The sequence below is a fragment of the Leptinotarsa decemlineata genome, unplaced genomic scaffold (genome assembly GCF_025532065.1).
Source record: "Leptinotarsa decemlineata unplaced genomic scaffold, Ldec_3_MD MMD2_tig00026299_RagTag_RagTag, whole genome shotgun sequence".
Taxonomy (NCBI): domain Eukaryota; kingdom Metazoa; phylum Arthropoda; class Insecta; order Coleoptera; family Chrysomelidae; genus Leptinotarsa; species Leptinotarsa decemlineata.
Genome location: NW_027412676.1, coordinates 4,639,878 through 4,659,688, shown reverse-complemented (window position 1 = coordinate 4,659,688; position 19,811 = coordinate 4,639,878). Strand labels below are relative to the sequence as shown.

The following is a 19,811-nucleotide window of genomic DNA, read 5'->3' as shown; positions in this document are numbered from 1 at the left end:
GGTTGTTTGTAATTCAATAGAGAAGGTGATAATGGCGGAGTTTCGTCTTCAGGTGGATTTGTAACTGATACAGGAACTATTGCTACCTCTGCTGCATTTTCTTGGTTTGGCACATCCGTTACAAATACAGGCTCTACAGGTAGGATAGTATTTGGTACAGGTTCTGTAGTATTTTCGGGATTTGGTCTATCCGTAACAAATGCAGGAGCGAAATCAAGCTCAGTGAACAGATTCCGATTATACAGATAAGTTCCTGTTTTGCGAAAGCCGGCTTGAATATTTGAAGCCGTAAGAGCAACTGGCATAGCAGACGCTACAATCCCTGGTATATCGTAAATGGACATTGTCCTTCCTGGATGGTTTCGCATCCATGCATCGCAGGCTGAATTGACAGCTTTCTTCAAAGGGCCATATGCCGATCGATCAAGTGGCTGGAGTCTGTGCGAGCAGTGGGGTGGAAAAGATAGTAAGATAATGCCATTGTTCTTGCAAAAGTCTAGTGCGTTAATGTGGACGTGTGAAGAGTGATTGTCGAGCAGAAGTAACACCTTATGAGACAGAGATACATTTGTATGTTTTTTAAAGTGTTCCAGAAAATGCATAAATGTTTCATCTTGCATCCAGCCGGAGGGGTTAGCAGCTCCAGCAGAGCCAGGGGGCCCATCTCTAATAAAATGTTCTTGATAACGCACTCTCGGGAAGACGAAGAATGGCGGAATAACATTTCCAATGGCATTCGCTGCAAAGGCGACTGTGACCAATGTACCCCTTTCCGCCGAAGTTACTGAACCTACTTGATGAGCACCACGCCTAGCCACTACTCTGTCGGGCTTTTGAACAGTGGTTATGCCTGTTTCATCAGCGTTATATATATATCTTGAGGCTCAAATTTATGACGATTCATGACAGTGGTCAGATTGTCATAGAAAGAATCTACATTTGTTTTGTTAAAACTAGTCGCCCTGGAGAGGCTAGTAGCTTGTGCTGCGCGTAGAGACAGTTCGGGGTTTCTTCTCATAAACATCCGAAACCATTCCTCACCTGCCAGCTCGTTATCATCCCAAGTTTTAGGTCTTGATAAATTATATTTAACTGCAAGTTCATACGCCAGTTTTCTTACCTCCTTCTTAGGTAGTCCAAAATATATATCAGCACATCGAATCAAGTACTTTGAAAGCTCTCGCTCTTGCACCTCATTAAAAACTCGGTTGTGTGCTTTATATCCCATGTCTGGATTTTCTTGCTCGCCAGAGACATCTCGCTTTCGAATATATCTTAGAAGCGAACACTGGTTTAATCCGTGCTTCTCTGCCGATTTTCGCAATGATCCTCCGGTTTTCACCTCCTCATATGCGTCTTTGTACTTCGACAAGTCTATTTGCCCTCTCGATGTCTTTCTTACGCGTACTCTAGGCATCTAAAAAAACAAGAAAAAAAATAATTACACTGTTTCAACCGTACCCAAAAAAAATGTTTCAACCGTCCCCAACTCCTACTTTAGGTAAAATTCAGTTATTAGTCATTGTAACACTAATGATACACAAAAACTAGTCACAATGTCATATTCCGCGAGCTTCATTTCAAACAACAACGCACCCTCAATGCTGTCACTTGAATAAAAACGACAATAATTGGAAAAATCTCCAAGCAAAAATACTTACTTTTGGTTATCAAAACACAATAGGGTCCCCTAGAAACAGCCAAAGCGCGCGGAGAGTGGCGCAACACTAAGATTCGTGTTTAGAACTGTCGTCCGCTTCGTTCTCCCCTTGGACCCCTCGCCGCCCCGCCAACGGTTTGCGAGATATTCGTTTTGTTTCAACCGTCCTTTGTTTCAACCGTACCCAGTCTACCCTACTATGATAAAAATCTGTTTAAAATCTATTTTTCCGTTAATCAGCTGTCGCTGATAGAATTGATAATTCAATTTAGAACGGTTTTTACAATGAAATGCAAAAAATCACTGCCTGATATGATTTCAGAAGTTAAAACTACACTCAAGTAGTATGAAAAAGTGATTACATAATGTTGGGGTGGGAATTTGCAAGTATCGAATCCTACAGTATCAAAATTATACGATCAGCCAGAAATTTATAAGCCAGGCAAATCGGTGCGATCATTTGACTCGGCTGTAGATTTCCCACCGGTAAAGATCGCCAAATTACGGAAAAAAACAAAGATGTAAGGTTGTGAGATGGTAAATTTTCAGTATCTTTTGGAGTATCTTCATTATTGTGAAGTGTCTCTATTACAAAAACAATTGAATATCTTTAGGATATTTAATAGGTAAACGAGCATGTGATGTTCAGTTCAAACAATCTTTTTCAGTTTGCTGTTTCTACAAGCAGCTGGAGGGTACGGCAATAAGAAACCCATTGTCTCTTTTCATGGCTAATCTGAAATGGAAGCAAGACAAGAGTTGAATTACTTTCCACTGCTACCATTACTGAATGTTCTAGTTATAAGAAGCGCCGAAAAAGGTTTGGAATTTAATGTATATGGGAAGAGAATTACCACTTTCAGATATATCCATAACAACTCCCTCAACTGTTCACAACAAAAATGGTGGGACTACATTTTCTTGTCTATAGGCTGAACATGTTGTCTTTAGACAAAGAAGGATATGCTATCAGAAAGAAAAAAAAAATAGAAATCAAGGAAACATATAAAATATCTTACAAACATAGTCAGATCAGGAAACAAAATTTAGAGAGTATCTTTGTTAATACTTGATTTCCGGAGAGAATAAGACTCAAGTTCATAAAACTCGAATAACCAAAAAAATTATACGAATTTTCGAAAATTTGAACATGAAATTGGCTTTAAAAATTGCTCGTACCCTTCAAAAAATGTTGGGTAACCCGAAAGACAGGCGGATTACGACAAAAATTATATGTGATGAAATCGATCGATACTTGATGAATTTCCATAATGTATTCAAAATTCATGTTGGTCAAAAAAGTGGACCGTTATAACACGTTACAAGAAATAAACACAATATAAGTAAAAATGTTTGGAATTTTTTATAATGGAATTAGATATTTAAACAGCGACAAAGGTGCCATTCCAAACAATTACTTTTCAATAACGTCTAGTCAGGCGATTTTGAAACAGCCTAATATCAACAAGGCGTCTGGTCCTGATGAAGTGCCCGTCATCGTACTTAAAAAGTGCGCCAATAAACTTGCACCAGTATTTTGCAGACTTTTCAACCTATCTTACAAGGAAGGGTTTTTTCTTATTGTTGGAAGATGCTCGCGCTCAGCCTTTTTCCAAAAAGGGCAAGAAAAGTTCGTTAATTAACTATAGGCCAGTCGCTTTGCTATCAGTGATATAAAAAATTATGGAGAAAGCCGTAAATCACCATATCCTTAAATATTTGAAAGGCTTTAACATCTTGAGCGATCATCAATATGGCTATCGGAAACAAAGATCAACAGGCTACCTTTGTTTCTTATGTCATCCATATTTGTAACAACGCAATCGTGAAACATGGAGAGAGTTGTTGCGCTAGATATTTCTGAGGCCTTTGACCGTGTGTGGCATGAGGATTTGCTAGCCAAACTTTCAACATCAGCGCTGTTGTTCCCCCAGGGAGCCATATTGTCTCCAACTCTCTTTTTATTGTATATCAAAGACTTATTGGAAAAACCAAGGATCCAATACATAGCTTTACTGATGACAGCACACTTATCCCGTCATTCCATTTGGATTGTAGGACATCGGGTGCGGAGGCACATCTTCACCGGCAGCAGGAGGTTACAAATCTTGATGAGGATCTAAAGGTGATTTCAAAGTGACTGACACCCATTACTTAAGCTGATGGTTCGTCCAGGTCTATATGAAAGCTCTAACATAGCTGTAACATTTAGTTTCAGTCTTCTGAAAACGATAACAAAACATGCGTCGACTATCACATTAGAAAATTTTGTTCTGGTATGTGTTTTCAATAGATAAATAAGCATCGGTTTTGGCAGATTTATCAATCTTGAATGTTGAACCTATCAGATTGTTGAAAACTCATGAGTGCAGAAAAAACGAAACAAAATAATAAAGTTTTTTAGTATGCCGTCAACAAAGTTCCTGATTTGGTCACTATATATAACACTGATCTAAAACATTTCATTGCTGAATGTTTTATTCGTGAAAGAATGTCGAATATGGTTTTTATTCAACAATCAATTCACCAACTAAACTAAAAAAAAATTCAAGGTGGTCAAACTTCAATTACTAAATTCAACCCAAACAAACAGGACAAGCTGAATAAAACCGATTAAAAAGCTCCAAGATATGATGGCATGAAAGCGAAAACACTAAAAATTATTTCAAAGTATATTATTACTTCTCTTCTGGTTTATATAATAAATAAATCTTTCGAACTAGTTCATTTCCCTGATGCTCTCACGCTATCAGTTTTCACTTCAGTACATAAAGGAGAAGATAGATAAAATACTACAGATTACAACAGAACGGTCTCACTTATAAAATTTTTCAGTGAAAAAATAGAAAAAAATCATTAAACATAGACTCAATGAATTTCTAAACAAATACCGCATCCTGTTTGCTTCACGGTTTTCGGGAACATAAGTCTACACAGGACGCAGTTCACTCGCTAACAAATACTGTCTATGAATTTCTGGACCAGGAAGTACCATCCAAAGGAGTGTTTTCAGATTCATCAAAGGCATTCGATACCGTTTACCACGGCATACTTTCGACTACTCTGCATGACATTGGCATCAGGGGTGCAGCCTAGAACTATTCAAACGTTATTTGAGTAATATACACACATCGGAAAAGTCTAGGGATATTTTTTAAAATGGCAATAATTTTTTTTTAGATCGCTTTAGGGAAAAAAAAGTTGACGGGTGATTATTAAACGAATGTAACTTACAACAAAATTTATTAAATGGTCAAAAATACTGAGTGCGCATATAAGCAAAACTAAAAAAAATAATGGCTCTTCTTTGGCACCCCGAAAAAAAATCATAATACAAAAAAAATTGGAATCAGTACAAAGTATGGCCTCCACGCTGGTTTATTACGGCCTTACATCTATCGTGCATCGACAAAATGAGATTGTCAATGTCTTGTTGAGGTACATTTGCCCATTCAGCGATTAAAAGCTCTCTCAATTGAAACGTTGTGTGAATGTTCCCCATATGCGGAGTAATTCTTCGTTGAAGCATGTCCCACACATGCTCGATGGGATTCAGGTCCGGTGATTGTGCTGGCCATGGCAATACATCAACTCCTTCGTTGGTGAGCCAGTCAGTCACTAGACGCGCGACATGTGGACGAGCATTATCGTGCATTAGGTGGAAGTTTTCACCAACAGCACCAGCAAACGGACGGACGATAGGTAGAAGAATGGTGTCGAGGTACTGTCGAGCTGTGAGGAAGCGATTTGGAAAAACGAGATCGGTTCTGCCGCCGATCATGATTCCGCCCCATAGCATTACTGTACCACCTCTGTATGTGTGGACTTCCTGGACGTGTCTCAAACGTTCTTTATTTCCAGGTCGTCTCCACAGTCTTACTCGACGAGAATCTGGATGAAATCCAAATCTGGATTCGTCTGTAAACAAAACTGAGGCCCAATCATTTGCATCCCAGTTTTGATGTTCTTGACACCACTCTAATCTTCTACCGCGATTGCCTCTCGACAAAGGTGGACATCTAAGTGACCTTCTATTGTGGAGATCTGCTTCATGCAGTCGATTTCTGACAGTATCACGACCAATGGTTACCTGGTGCGTCTGCTGCAACACGTTAACCAACTCAGGTGCTGTGATTGTCGGTTGTCTTCTTGCGGTTAAGACCAAAAATCGGTCTTGAACTGCAGTTGTAGCGCATACTCGCCCTGGATGTTGCTCGACTGGACTGCCAGTTTCACGGAAACGCCGCCACAATCGACTGATAACACTTTGGGAGACCCCCGAAAGAAGAGCTACATCATTTTGTCGCATGCCACCTTGAAGAAGCCCTACAGCTCTAATCATCTCAGCCAATGGTAAGTGATGGCGTTCCATGTTAAAACACAATATTTCCAGTTCAATTGCTGAGCAAGAACTGCATAGAATGTACAAACTCGACACTCAGATTATTCATTTTAGCCGAAAACCTACAGTTTGTAAAAAACTTGATAAAAGATTAGTTACCGTTTTTGCAGGCTTCGTTCAACCCATAGAAATCTACAGGGTGGTCGAGTGTACCAATTTAATCGAAATTAAACGACCTCATGCATTTATTTTTATGATATTTAGTATGTTATAAAAATATCCCTAGACTTTTCCGATGTGTGTATATTAGAAAGTATAAATCGGAAACATGACAAGCACCGTGTTATTTTCATTATATATGGATAACCTCTCCCTGCAGGAAAAAGATGGACAAACACTTAGTTTTGCAGATGATACTGTGATAGTTTACACAGCTGAAAATTGGTATGATTTGAAAGTCAAAGCAGAGGATGACCTGAAAAATTCAAAGAAATGGTTCGACAGTAGAGTTCTCTCGTTGAATATTAAAAAAACATATTACTTACCATCCAGTGATCTTGAAACTTCTTTTCCCCACTTTGATTTGACCATTGCACAAGATTTAAATATTGAACTTAAAAAAAAATATTCGGGTATATTTCTAGATCCACACTTGATATTCAAACACAGAAAAACTAAAAGTACTTACCCATTTCTACAGTACGAGACAGAAGAATGGGTATGGTATTCCAAACAAAGAACAAAACAGTCAACTACCTGCCGGAAACTTTGGAAACTAAACCTTCCCTCAAAAAAATTCCAAAATCAATTGAAAATATTTCTAACAAAGAAAGAAAAGAAGTACGTAAAATTATATGAGTTGAAAAAAATTCTACTTTCAGTGATTATTTTATATTTAATGTGCTTTATTCAGTTACTCTTTTAATTGTATCAATTTATTGGAGTGTTTTTATTTACACGAAAACTCTGAATTTTAATGTTCATTTTATATCCTAATCCAAGTATTTTGAATCTTTTTTTCAACTTGTCATAATTATTCTTTTCTCCAATTATTCTTTACACACACATAGGGTTTCAAGTTCAGTGAATGTATCAGTTCATCCATCAAAATATAATGTAGGTACCCCACATACTTCACTCCATATTTATGTTTACTGATGAATTATTATCACCAAAAATTATTATCACCATCATTATTGTTATCAAAGTTATTGTACTATTATCCATTCAGATATACAATTTCCATTATTTCTTCTGGAAATTTCATGAAATTAAACTTCAAATATTTGCGGAACATTTCACGTTTAACCCTGAAAAATATTCACAATGATAATATCACACATCATATTTTTGTCCTTCGATGTTCCAATTGTGACGAAAAGATGTTTTACTTTCTAATTTATTATATCCACTTCGAAAACTGACAACTTGATTGATTTTCTGTGAAGAATTGATTTTAATGTAGGCGACCAACTTAACGAGACTCATTACGGATGGTTGCCTTGTAATTCGCTTATTACTTTGACGTCTCTAAAGCATTGATAAACAAATTTATATTTATATGAATATAATATTAATAAGTGTTGTTCTGGTATGAAACCTATGTCATATGAGTAATTTTTTTAGAGTAAGCCACTGACTATTCATCGTTCCAAATATATTACTGAAATTATGGTTGCATACCTATTCAGGAATACGCGTTTCCGTAATTTCAAAATTACCTATTTGAAAATTTTAGAATAACTCAACTAAAAATTATATTTATCATATTTCTTGTGCAATGCTATGAATGAATATCAGATCCGAGTATCTCAGATTGAAAAAAATTAAAGATTTATTTGAATGTGCTTCATGTTGAGACAGTTTTGGGCGCAACAGGAGTAATTTTTGTCACCATTGGAGAACATTGAGACATGAAGAGGATATTAAAGTATGAGTTTGAATTTTCAGCCTATTTTTCAACCATATAATTTGCAGTTGAGTCGTCCTGTCAACATTTTCCTTCCTTATTACATTTCCCAATATCGTTTGAACTTTCAGTCAAGTTATTTTTTGGCATCTTTTTTTCTATATCAGATGTGAACACATCGTATAAGTATATCAGAATATATTTGCAAATAGTTAACATTTTTATTATTGTTCAAATTACCTGTCTAGTTCCGTTTTTACCGCAGTTCTATCAGAATATCTTCTCTGGATTCATCTAAAAGAGTAGATATTTATATTCCAAATGCAGCTACCATTCAAAATTTGAATACAACATTAAATATTTTTTTTGCTATTATCTAATCAGTGGGGTTTTCCCGATTCATTATGAGGCCGTAGAAGAACTATAATTCATTAGAATTGTTTTTCTAAATATCGAATTTTCCTTAAGTCAAGATCTCAAAAATCTAGGTCTCCAAGAAAAAGAGAAGATGAAATAAAAATAGGATCTTATTTTCTATGACGTCGTATTTTTCTGGAAGACTTCAATTATTTCACCTCATTTTCTAAAAAGTCGAAGAGTAATAACTCCGAAGGAGTGAAAGACTATAAAGATATTTCATGATGATTTCATCTATTTTACTTTATGTAGGAACTTACCCTTTCACTGCAATTCCAGATAGATAAGTACAATTAAAAAACACATTTTTTCATTACCAGGAAATTAATAGTTTTTGAGGATTTATCAAATAGAGATTCTAGAATACTTGGAAGTAAAACAACTTTTCTTTGAATATTTACTCAAAGCTTCGTCAAGAAAATTAGGTTTGATTTCTCTTGATCCATTATAAGCTTCATAAAAAGAGTGGTGGAAGTCCATTATTTGTCAAACTGTAGTGCAGTAGATTTGCGAAGTATAAAAACTAAAAGGCTTCAAGCCGCCCATAGTTCAATCACTGAGAAATATGATGTTATAAATTTCTCAGTTTTTCTTTTCACTACCTTAAAAAAATAGTTTTTTCATCATTATGATTAACATGTCATAGTGACCTTTTGTTTCATTGTTAACATGTGACAATTTACTTTTCTTCATAAAATATTTACTTCTCCAGAATTTTCAATAACTAGCTGATGATGAACTTATATAGGAACCAACCTATATAGGTTGGAAATATGTACTGATTGATGGTTATACCAATCTAACATCCGAGGGTGATAATACATTGTGGAGACGACTTTGAGTTTTTATTCTTCGCAAATTCATCGAAAGCATTATATCGATTGATGTGTTTCAATAAATACATAAATGAATAATTTCTAGAGACCGATGTCAAGAACTTCGACCATCACTCATCAAAAAACATCTGATCGAGACCAAAAATTGCCAGCTTCAACAAATTCGAGATAATGAAGCAAGAAGGGAGGCAGAGAGAGAACTGGATAAGATGTGGCATGATTTGTCTTTCAAAGAAATGCAAGCAAAGGTTATAAAAATGTCCTATGCATGATAGATTGATATGCAAGTTTATATGTAAACTTTCGTGTCTAAATTTCTATTTGGAGTTTAATAGAAATATTCATAGAATTAACTAAACCGGTAAACTTCGTACCGCTAAACATGGCGCTCCTTGTGCGATTTCTTTTTCATCTGCAGTGAATTGATTCGCAATCTAGTTGCATTACGGCTTCGTTGTGAAATATTTGATATTTTCGCACGCGGTAACACTGTGATGGATATTGCTGACTTTGCTTCTATTAATTACACAACAATATGTTAAGACCATGCAAAACATTCACTGATAATGGAATCGTAAGTAGAAGTAGCGGTAGTATTTTTATGAACCAACTGATCTATCGAAACATTCACCTCTCTGAACTTTTTTACACAGTAGCATTTGCCAGATGCCTGCTGTAGAACAACTGATACACCATGACGGAACATCGAATTATTTCCGACAGATTGTTTTCCAAGTTTCCCTATGGAGAAAATTCTTGCAGATACTTCTCGTTTGTCCAGCAAAAGACCTCACTGAAATCAATCGAGTGTTCTCCTACACATCTGTTTTGAAGTATTATTCCTCGTTAGTATAGTGCTGCAGTGCTTTCTGATACTTGCTTCACCGTTACGGCGAGCCAGTGTTCGATTAAAAATGTTTTTCATTGTAGAAGTATTAGTTATGTTCCGAAACTGGCTCCCGGTTCCAGACCAGAACCGGTTGGTTCTGAGACAGTGGAGGTTCTGACTTTTTTAGGTTATCTGCGGCATATTGTGATCCCAATACTATTGTGGTTTAGGCAGTTCGAAGCTATTTCCGTAAGTTAGAAAAATTGTTTGTATTTTCAACGGTACATCCTTATTTTTGAACTACAGTGTATCAGAAGGGGTGTGACTGGTCGGATTAAAAGTTTATCTACGAGTTCCTAACCTTACCAACACACTTCCTCGCCCCTCGATCTGCCTTATGAAAAAGCCTCCGCAGGCACACGGGTGTTTAAGGGCCTCCCCTCAGCTACCGGTGCAGTGGCAAAGCTACGTAGGTTGTAGATGTTTTCGGTCCTGGTGACGCGAATACGTCGAAGGAGGCCTTGGCTAGTGGATTCCAACGGTGCGGCGAGGTGGTGAATTCCTGCATAGTGCTACACTCAAATTTTTTGTCGACAGTAACTTATTTTGTTACTTCCCAGGACTCGTACAGCCTGTCAATCAGTACCAACAGACAAGAATGTACCAGTGATCGCAATTTCACAATAGCTCTTATCCGGCTTAGCTTTTGTCACAAAGTTGTATCTCTGAGTGACAATAATATATCTTCTATAGGAATTTAGGCTTTCACGGCTGACGTCAATGTTTTGGTCGTTTTTCGGGTTTGCCGTGGTCTTTTTTGGTTACAATCTCCAAACGTTTCAGCTGCAACTGCGGCAGTCATCTTCAGTGGTGTAGTTGAAGTACTTTTTTTGACGTATCAACCGTTGATACGTCAAGAAGAGATGTCTAGTAAGAAGTAGAGGAATTCGTTAAACCTCTTCGCTAGTAGTCTTTCCAGTAGTTTACCTAGGCAACTTAGGAGGCTGATGGGTCTGTAGGATTTGAGGTTTGTGTTGTTTCATGTGGTTCAGGAATGGTGTAATGGTGTTTGCTCGTTTCCAGGTAGCAGTTTGAGATATAGCTGAGGTAAGGCAGGATAGTGTTGGGAAGGTTTTCTAGAATTTTACGGCCCAGGAGCGATGTTTTTACCAGAATGAATAGATTCCATTGAGGAGTGGAGCTCTCTCTGAGTAGGCGTTTTGGGTCCAGTGGGATGTGGCTGGGGTGTCTGTTGAGTCTGTAGAGCCAAGTTGGCTTATTTCCTCTTTCCATATTTTTTTGTGTGAATTGGTTTATGAAGAGACATATGCATGCGTTTATTTGTTCACTTCTGTTTTAGTATCAGGTTTCTAGTGCGTTATGGAGTAATGTTACCAGGAGAGGTGATTGTGGTGTTTATTCTAGTTTTCTAGTCATTGCAGGCGTAGCTGCATTATCTGCATCGCTAATAAATGATTGTATTTTGTTTATTTGTGAGTAGATTTGTCTTGATTGACATTAGGGTGGGCATATATAAGAGTAGTAGGTTTTGATTCATATGGTTTTGAAAGAAATTTTTGTCGATGAATTTTTCATTTTTAAAAAGATGATTATGAGGTTTTGGGGATACATGGATAATAGGCTCGGCCTTTAAAAAAGGGAGTGGTCCCTAAGTAAATATCGTCAACGACAATATCGACAAGGTTCTCTGAATATAGGATATGATCTATGACCAATGGCTCAGAAAGGTTGGTTCCTGAAACAGGTATTCATACATTAATGGAGTGGGCGCTCTTTGGGATTGAAATTTGGGTATTAAAATTGTATCAGCATTGAAGTCCCCTGAAAGAAAGGCGGCTTTGGGGAGTGTGGAAATGAATTCAACAATTTTTCCAAGAAGGCTCTAGTGTACATGATTGTATAGGGTGAAGGAAGTCATATGGCCAGAATTAGTAGGGATATTGATTGCGAGGGGTTCTGATTCCTGAAGATTTTGAGGCAGGTTGTGGGTTTTGTGGGCAAGGCCATGGCTTTGCCACGAGAGAGAGCATCTGCAGAACAATGGATTGTGTTGTAGCCAGAAATGTAGGGAGGATTCTTGGTTGAGGTGTCGGTTACGCATAGGGTGTGAATCTTGAAGGAGTGAAGCAGGGATTTTGTGTAGAAATGTTTGCGGGAGAGACAAGATTTTGGCGCCTCTGGCGTGGCATAAAAAGTGTCGCTGAACTAGTTAAAAAGAATGCAACCTGACAATTTGTTCTGCTAGTTAGAAGATTCTTTTCGCAATTGGGTCTTAGGAAGCTATTCACTGGTCACCATCCCAATGTCACTTCTGATTACTTAGAGAACTAAGACTAGAATGATGAATGGAATGTTAGAGTCAAATTTCTTGGAATTTGATAACAATGTTAAATTGTTTTCTCACAGATCTCACAGAAAAGATTCTTGCATATGCATTTCGTTCGTCCACCAGCAGAACTCCAATGGAACGAATCAAGTGATCACTCAAAGGCCGGTTTCGAAGAGTTACTCAATCTAGAACAGGCAGTAGTGCCGTCTAGTACTTGACTGATTTCATAGACTCCCAACCCAAATTACCAAAACATATATATTGTAAAGAAAGTGTTCCATACACCAAAACCTAAACAGAAATAACATAAATCTAATCACCGTGCCGAAAAAAAAATGGAATTTCAAAACATTGACTTCTCTCAACCTTCCTACACAGATGAAAGCATGCCGAAAAACAACTACTTAGGAAGGTCCTTAGGGAACTAGTACCACTATAGACATTAGATTATATCCTTCAGATATTTGTGCAAGTTCACAACAGTTTTCTGTCTCAATTAAATTTTTTTTTGATACATATGAATCTCTATTTGACACAATCGTCAGATTTATTTGATTACTATCGGATATCAATTAAGATCATATTCCTGTTTCATCTGTTTTATGTTAGCAAGCAAGGTGATATTCCGAAAATCATGAGACATTCCTTCCTGAAGACTATACAAAGTTACCGAAAATGTTGACCTGAATCGTAAAAAAGAGGCTATCAGTAATATCAAAAATCATGAAAAAAGCGTCAAATCACCATATCTTTGAATATTTGAAAGGCTTTAACATCTTGAGCGATCATCAATATGGCTTTCGGAAACAAAGATCAACAGGCAGGCAACCTTCTGTCGTATGTCACCAATATTTGGAAAAACGCATGTGGCATTAGTGTTTGCTGGCCAAACTTCGATGCTATTGCTTGTCGGATCATTTTTGTGGATGGCTCTCCAGCAAGTGGCCGTCGATGGATATCTCTCAAATACTTTTACCATCAACGCTGGTGTTCCCCATGGATTCCTATTGTCTACAATCCTCTTTTCAGTGTATATCAATGACTTATTGACAAAAAAGGAGAATCCAATATATTGCTTTGCTGACGATAACACACTTGTCTCATCATTCCAGTTGGATTCCAGTACATCGTCTGCGGATGCACATCTTCACCGGTAGCTGGAGGTTGCATATCACCATGAGGATCTTGAAGTGATTTCGAATTGGGGTGAAACTAACCAGGTTCGATGCAATGCCACAAAAACCCAAGCATCGAACAGACATTTCAGATAAGTTTGTTTGGGGTTGACATGGAAACCAATATGTTTTGGTACAATCATGTCGCTGGAATTGCAAAGGTTGCTTCTCAAAATCTTGAAATACTGTTCCGAACCAGAAAACTGTTCACACCTTAACAACTTTTGATGCTTTTTGAAGCTTAGATCAGCCCTTCTTTGGAGTATTGTTCTCATGTATAAAGCTCCGCCGCTACGCGGCGGATTCCACCCAAAGAAGAGCCATTCGCCTGATTGGAGACGCGAACATCACTTGCAACCTTGATAGTTTGGAGTTTTGAGGCTCAACTCAGTACACTTCGAAGTTCACTGTTTAAGAACTCTTTCATTTGGAGAATTGCGTTTATGTGGAATAAACTTCTAACGATTAAAATCCAATGTGAATCGCTACTTCCGCACAGGCACCGCTCTGAGAACGCCTTAAGGATTATTCTGTAGTGCTTGTGTTTTGTCCATAAAGAAAAGAAAAATTAGAATATTGTCGAAATAAAAAATATCTTTCAAAATAGTTTCTATATTTTCGAAAAACTTAATTTATATACGCATGGTCCTGTTGCTGGATGAACGAGAAACGTATGTGAGACTTACCTCTGTGAGGTATCTTGCGTAAATGTCTGTCAGATATAATTCAATATCCAGCGTGGTATTAGCCGGGGATATAGTAGTTGTTTTCCAGCAGACATTTACCGGAACCTACGATGTAGGTTAGTTGGGAGAGATAAATATTTCGAGATTTCATTCACCAACAATATGAATACTGTGTATCAGTCCAGCAGTGAGTTATGTGAAATGTTGCTTTCTTATACTAGTACTATGTTGCTTTTCTGCCTGTTAAATTTGTATATATAAATGAATAATTATTATTCATCAACTCTCAGAATTGAATGTAGTTATTTTGTTCTTGAGTTTCAGTATGATTTGCATATTGATGAATGAAAGCTTCTATTTTGAAATCAATTATAATTTTCAGACGGACCGAGAACAACAAGAAGTGATTGGTCGAAAGCAAAATCAACAAGATCTGCAGAATATTTGGGAAAAACAAATCAGAGGAAAGGAACTGTTGAAAGCAGAAGAAGAAAAAGTAGCTCAAGAAGATAGACTAGAAATGCAAAAGTTACGCGAACAGTTGCGAAGGGAAGAAATAGAGGGTTGGTATACATGTTATTACGATCAACAAGTTGACAGCCGCACCAAAAATACCTCCTCTAGAAATATCTGAACTATTTCATTAACGATTTCATTAAATTGAGAGTTTTTATAATTTCTCTCAGAGAAAACTAATTGAAGCTTCATTCTGCGAAGAGCCTTCCTGTTTGAAGAAACAACATGAATTTTCAGAAAACAAAGAATTTTGTTGATTTCGAGAAAGGTTCAGTTGGGAAACTGATGTTTTAGTATTTCTCAATCATAATCATTCTTGAGTTTGAAAATAAGTGGTAAGGTTCGATTCAAAGTTGGATTCAACTTTGTCTCCAGAAAATTACAGCTCAATGAAACCGAATATTCACATTCTACTATTTTTCCATATTTAAACGGATCTATCTATTACATAGTTTTTTCGAGCTTCTGGAATTGATCTGGAAAAGTACAAAATAGCGAGTATATTCTAGAACCCAGCTGAAAAACTTTCTTCTATAGGTATTTGTAGAATTGTTATTGTTATTTGGAATTCAAATTGGTGACACTGTTCATCCTTCAGCTCCCGGATAGCAACTTTCGGTTCCGTTGTTCCTCTTGAAATACGGGAAGATACTCTCTATGCTCTTTCGACGATTGTTTCACTTATTGAATCGAGTTCAATTTGATATTTAAAGTCGTCTCTTCTTTATAACTTCATAATCATTTGGAAATGTTTTGCTGAGTAGTGAGGAACAAATGATGCATTACTTGCTTCACTTCTGTTCTATTTTAAATGCAATAGATGGTTGCAAATGTAAAAGGAAATCCCAGTAAGTCTCCTTCAAGAAGCTGAATTCAGGTTGAACTTCAAACCCTTTACAATTATTTTCTTATTAGTCAGTGGGCTATGCTTGAAGACTGGCAGTAAACAAATCTAAAGAAATTAACTTTAAACGTTCAAGCCAGTCTCGAATATACCTTCACAGTAGGTTGAATGGCCTAACGCCTATCAGAAAACAAGTACTCCCCTGGCTAATACCACGAAGGGTTGGATTATATCCGACAGGCGTCAGTGCAGGAATCTTCACAGCCAGTCTCAACCTACTGTGTAGGTATATTCGAGACTGGCTTGAACGTTTAAAGTTAATTTCTTTAGATTTGTTTACTGCCAGTCTTCAAGCATAGTCCACTGACTAATAATAAAGTTTTTTTTCCTTATTCAGAGGAATCGGGCAAATTACGGATGTGCAGTTGAAACTGTATATAATATCAGAAAGTTGAATATTGTGTGTTTATTATATAATCCCGTCTCAATGAAGAAAAGAAAATTTTACTTATCAGATAATTATTTATCTGTTCCATCTGTTCAGAAAGTTTCAGAAAGGCTAGTTTTTCTATCAAGAAATATTGAGCAAATTGGAGTACCTTACTTAAATGAATATGCCTAACGATGGAATTCACGACTAAAAAAGTTGAATAAAAGTTAGTCGACATCGATAGGGAAATGAGCGTATGAGTTCACTTTCCTTACCCTCACAACTGGAGTTTGTCAGAAGAGCAAACGGGTCAAAACTGATCATGGGATGGTGACATGAATGTCCTCAGACATCAGTACCTCCCTTCACGGTGAACCCCTGCCTGGCGGGGGTAAGTGGATGAAGGATTTTGTTCACCCGCCGATTCCTTCACTGACTGGATTGCTGAATGGAAGGCAGCTGCAAATCTCTGCGGATGGTTTCGTTCCGTATGAACCACGAAGCATACACAATCATCTGTATCAAGTTATTTTGCAATCTCTCCAGAAAGTAGATATTAGACGGAGCCGATTTTCTCCAGACGCCTGAGGCGTACATGATAACAGGCTTGAACAACTTTTTGTAAATAGTCAGTTTGTTTTTTAGGCTCAGTTTGGATCGTCTATTGATCAGAGGGTACAGACTTTCGATCCGACCCTCGATCTTTGCCTTCACGGTTATGATGTGCAGGTTCCAGAAGAGCCTACGGTCTATTTAAAAACCGAGGTACTTTACCAGCGCCTGCCAGTCGATCTCCCTTCCAGAGATCCTCACTTTTCTGTCCGGAGAAGATTTTCTAGAAAATGGTTAAAGATGATTTCCCAAAGCGACTTGTTTTAATACTTAAGCTACTCTGATCTTCACGAAATTTTCATTCATTCTCTAATGAATCCATACCTTATTGAAGTATACATTCATACCCTCAGGTTTGGATTCAAAACGAAGAAAAAGAGATAAAACAGCGAAAGAACTTCTGGAACAAATCGCCAATCAGGAACAGCTACTAGCCAAAAGAAAACAGGAAGAGGACTCGGTGGATCAAGCTTTTACCAAGCTAGCTGAGATAGAGATAGAACGAGAGAAACAAGCCGTTCAGGATTTCACAATTCAATACAGAAGGGAGGCTGCCCTCTACAGAAAACATCTACAGGAACTCGAAGAGGAACGGAAGAAAGAGGAAAAGGAGTTGAATGAACTCTTGAACATACATCGCAAAGAAATTGAGAGAAAGCAGGATGAGGCGAAATGTAAACTGGCAGAAGCGAAAATGAAGTTGCAAAAAGTGAGTTCCCAATAATTCAAACGAACGTATATTATTAACTGCGATCATTGAGTTTTTAAATTTGTTATAAAGAATTCAAGTTACTATCTTCATACTATGAATCTTACCATATTTAAAATGAATAGATGTAATTTTAATGGCCATTATCTCATAGAAATTTGAAGATTGTAGATGTAATATTTTAAACAATTATTGATTTTTTTCGTAAACATCAAGCGAAAATCCTTGTCAGCAGTTACTGATTCGAAGTGACAAAAATTCAATTATGACTAAGAAAAACATTTACCTAAATTAAATCGAAAACTTCTGTGGAGATTGAAAAACTGAACATGTGAATCATACAAATATGCCTGCTGGAGACTATAAAAATGATCATATTAATGGTATTCATTGATGATAAAATACAACAAGGTGAAATTTAGCTCAAAGTTCTTCTAGCTCCCAACCTAGAAACTACATACAAAGCAAACTCTATTTATATTGGATCTGAAAAATCATCAACGATATACAGGGTGAGTCAACAAGATTCCCTCGGTTCATTGCTATCAGAGAAAACAATTTTTTGAACTGATCAATTTTTTTGCAGCCCTATCGATAAATACTATCTTTCAAAATTATTTTATCGCATACGGGGTGATTCAAAAGAGCGTGGCCAACCAAAGTTATGTTTTTTAAATAGAACACTCAGTATATGAGTTCGTCAATCTATGATATTTTTTGGAATATCAAGTTTTGGAAACGATATATAGGGTGCTTGGTAAAACCAGTCACGTTCCATTCATTTTCAAACAGACATAATTCAACTTTTTCAAACGGAACACCCTGTATTTTATCTTGTATACTATACAAAAAAACTGATATTTTACAAATTATACAAAGTTTTAGTAATTTTTGTAACCACAAAAAATATATATTCTTATCGTCACTTACTCAAATTTGTTTTTCGAATATTCAAACCAATCACTAGTACGTTAGCAATTTTCACACCATGTACTACTGATAGTTATCAGCGGTTTCAACGGTAAGAAATGCGTGAAAAACTAAAGAATATGTATACTGCTTTTTTCTCCAAAAACCCAGTTATCCATGACGGAATCAAACAATGAATCTCGGAATTTGCCAATAACGCTATGTGTTGAAGTTTCTTTCGCATGTAAAGTGAATCGTTTTCATTATGAATTATGTATTTGAAGATAAGGTAGGGGAGACCGGGGCTGGTTGGTACGCTTTTCAAATTGAAGCCCCTCTAATTGTTTTATTGATAGACATCAAGAAAATACATTTGATATCCAGATTAGTGTTGGTTTGTTTATATAAATTTCAAATTACATAATGTTTGGACCTATCCTAAATCCATAATTTGATTTTTTCCTTAAGGATGCAAGTGTACCAAGTAACTCCGTATTTGGGGATGGTTGGTACATACCTTGGGGTTGGTTGGTCGAAGCAAAAACTAAGAAAATGATTATTGTTTTTATTTTTTTATGTAAGAATCAGCCTGAAAAAAAAATTATAATTCAAAAAAAAAACGGTACCTATCCGTTAAAAAAGTGAATAATCTAGTCAGAACCATCCGAATCACAATTATGACATGCGTAGAACAAGCCCGCATCTGCGCATTTTTCATGTGCCCACAATTTTCATTGGGTGCACTGAATCCATTTCTTGTTAGGCAAACTATTTGACCAGGGTTCAAAGCAAAGTAGGCAGAAGGTTTCTTCATCACTGCTTGAATCGTCTTTAATTTTTGAATTCTTCGCATTTGCTTGTTTTTTGTGTTCTTTTTGGTTTTACCAAAGACCTGTTTTTTTATCGATTTCGTTTTATTTTATTTTTTCTTTTTTTCTTCTTCTAATGCATCTTTAATAGGCGTATCTGTCAAGATTTCAGATTTTCTTTTTGTGCGACCCCGTAGCACTTTCCTTTCTGCGGCTTTTGTAAACGGCTTCACTTTTCGAGATCTGTAAAACTACATGTTGCTACCTTGTTAGATGACTGGATACACTGAGAATTCTGGGGCGTGGGCGTCTTACTTTCTGCAATTCTGCTTGGTCCAGCTTGTTGCACGTCTTCGTTGGGATTAATCTCTTGGTCTGGCAAGGGGTTGTCGACACGGTTTAAAGCCTCTTAGATGGGTGTAATTTGACCAAGTTCAGGTAGATTTGCTTAAACTCCCAATACTTCACCAGGATTTACGTTTTGCTCAATATCTTGTAAATCTTGTTCAGGATTTGGTCTACCTGTAACATAAACAGCCATAAATTCACTGTCCGGAAAAATATCCCTATTAAATGGATACATTCTGGAAACCTATCCATATCCAAATCAAAAATATATTATATGTGTTTCAATAAGCAGAAAAAGAAATGACAGCAATAATAACATCCGAAATGAACACTATAATTGTAATGAAAATGGAAATGAAGTAATTAATATAGGTACCCAAAAAAATTATTGGCACAATAAATGTTCGAATTGGAGTCCCTCCATTTCGAG

At 36.7% G+C, this 19,811-nt stretch overlaps 1 protein-coding gene across 2 annotated transcripts in view; it reads left to right on the top strand.

The window, feature by feature from the left end:
• Positions 1-19,811, top strand: part of LOC111507316 (cilia- and flagella-associated protein 53) — a 50,784-nt gene that overhangs the window by 19,957 nt on the left and 11,016 nt on the right. For both annotated transcript variants that reach the window (XM_074180737.1, XM_074180736.1), the window contains 3 exons: positions 9,250-9,412; positions 14,587-14,767; positions 16,960-17,315. In XM_074180737.1, coding sequence (XP_074036838.1) covers positions 9,250-9,412; positions 14,587-14,767; positions 16,960-17,315 — 700 coding nt within the window. The remainder of the gene's footprint in view (positions 1-9,249; positions 9,413-14,586; positions 14,768-16,959; positions 17,316-19,811) is intronic.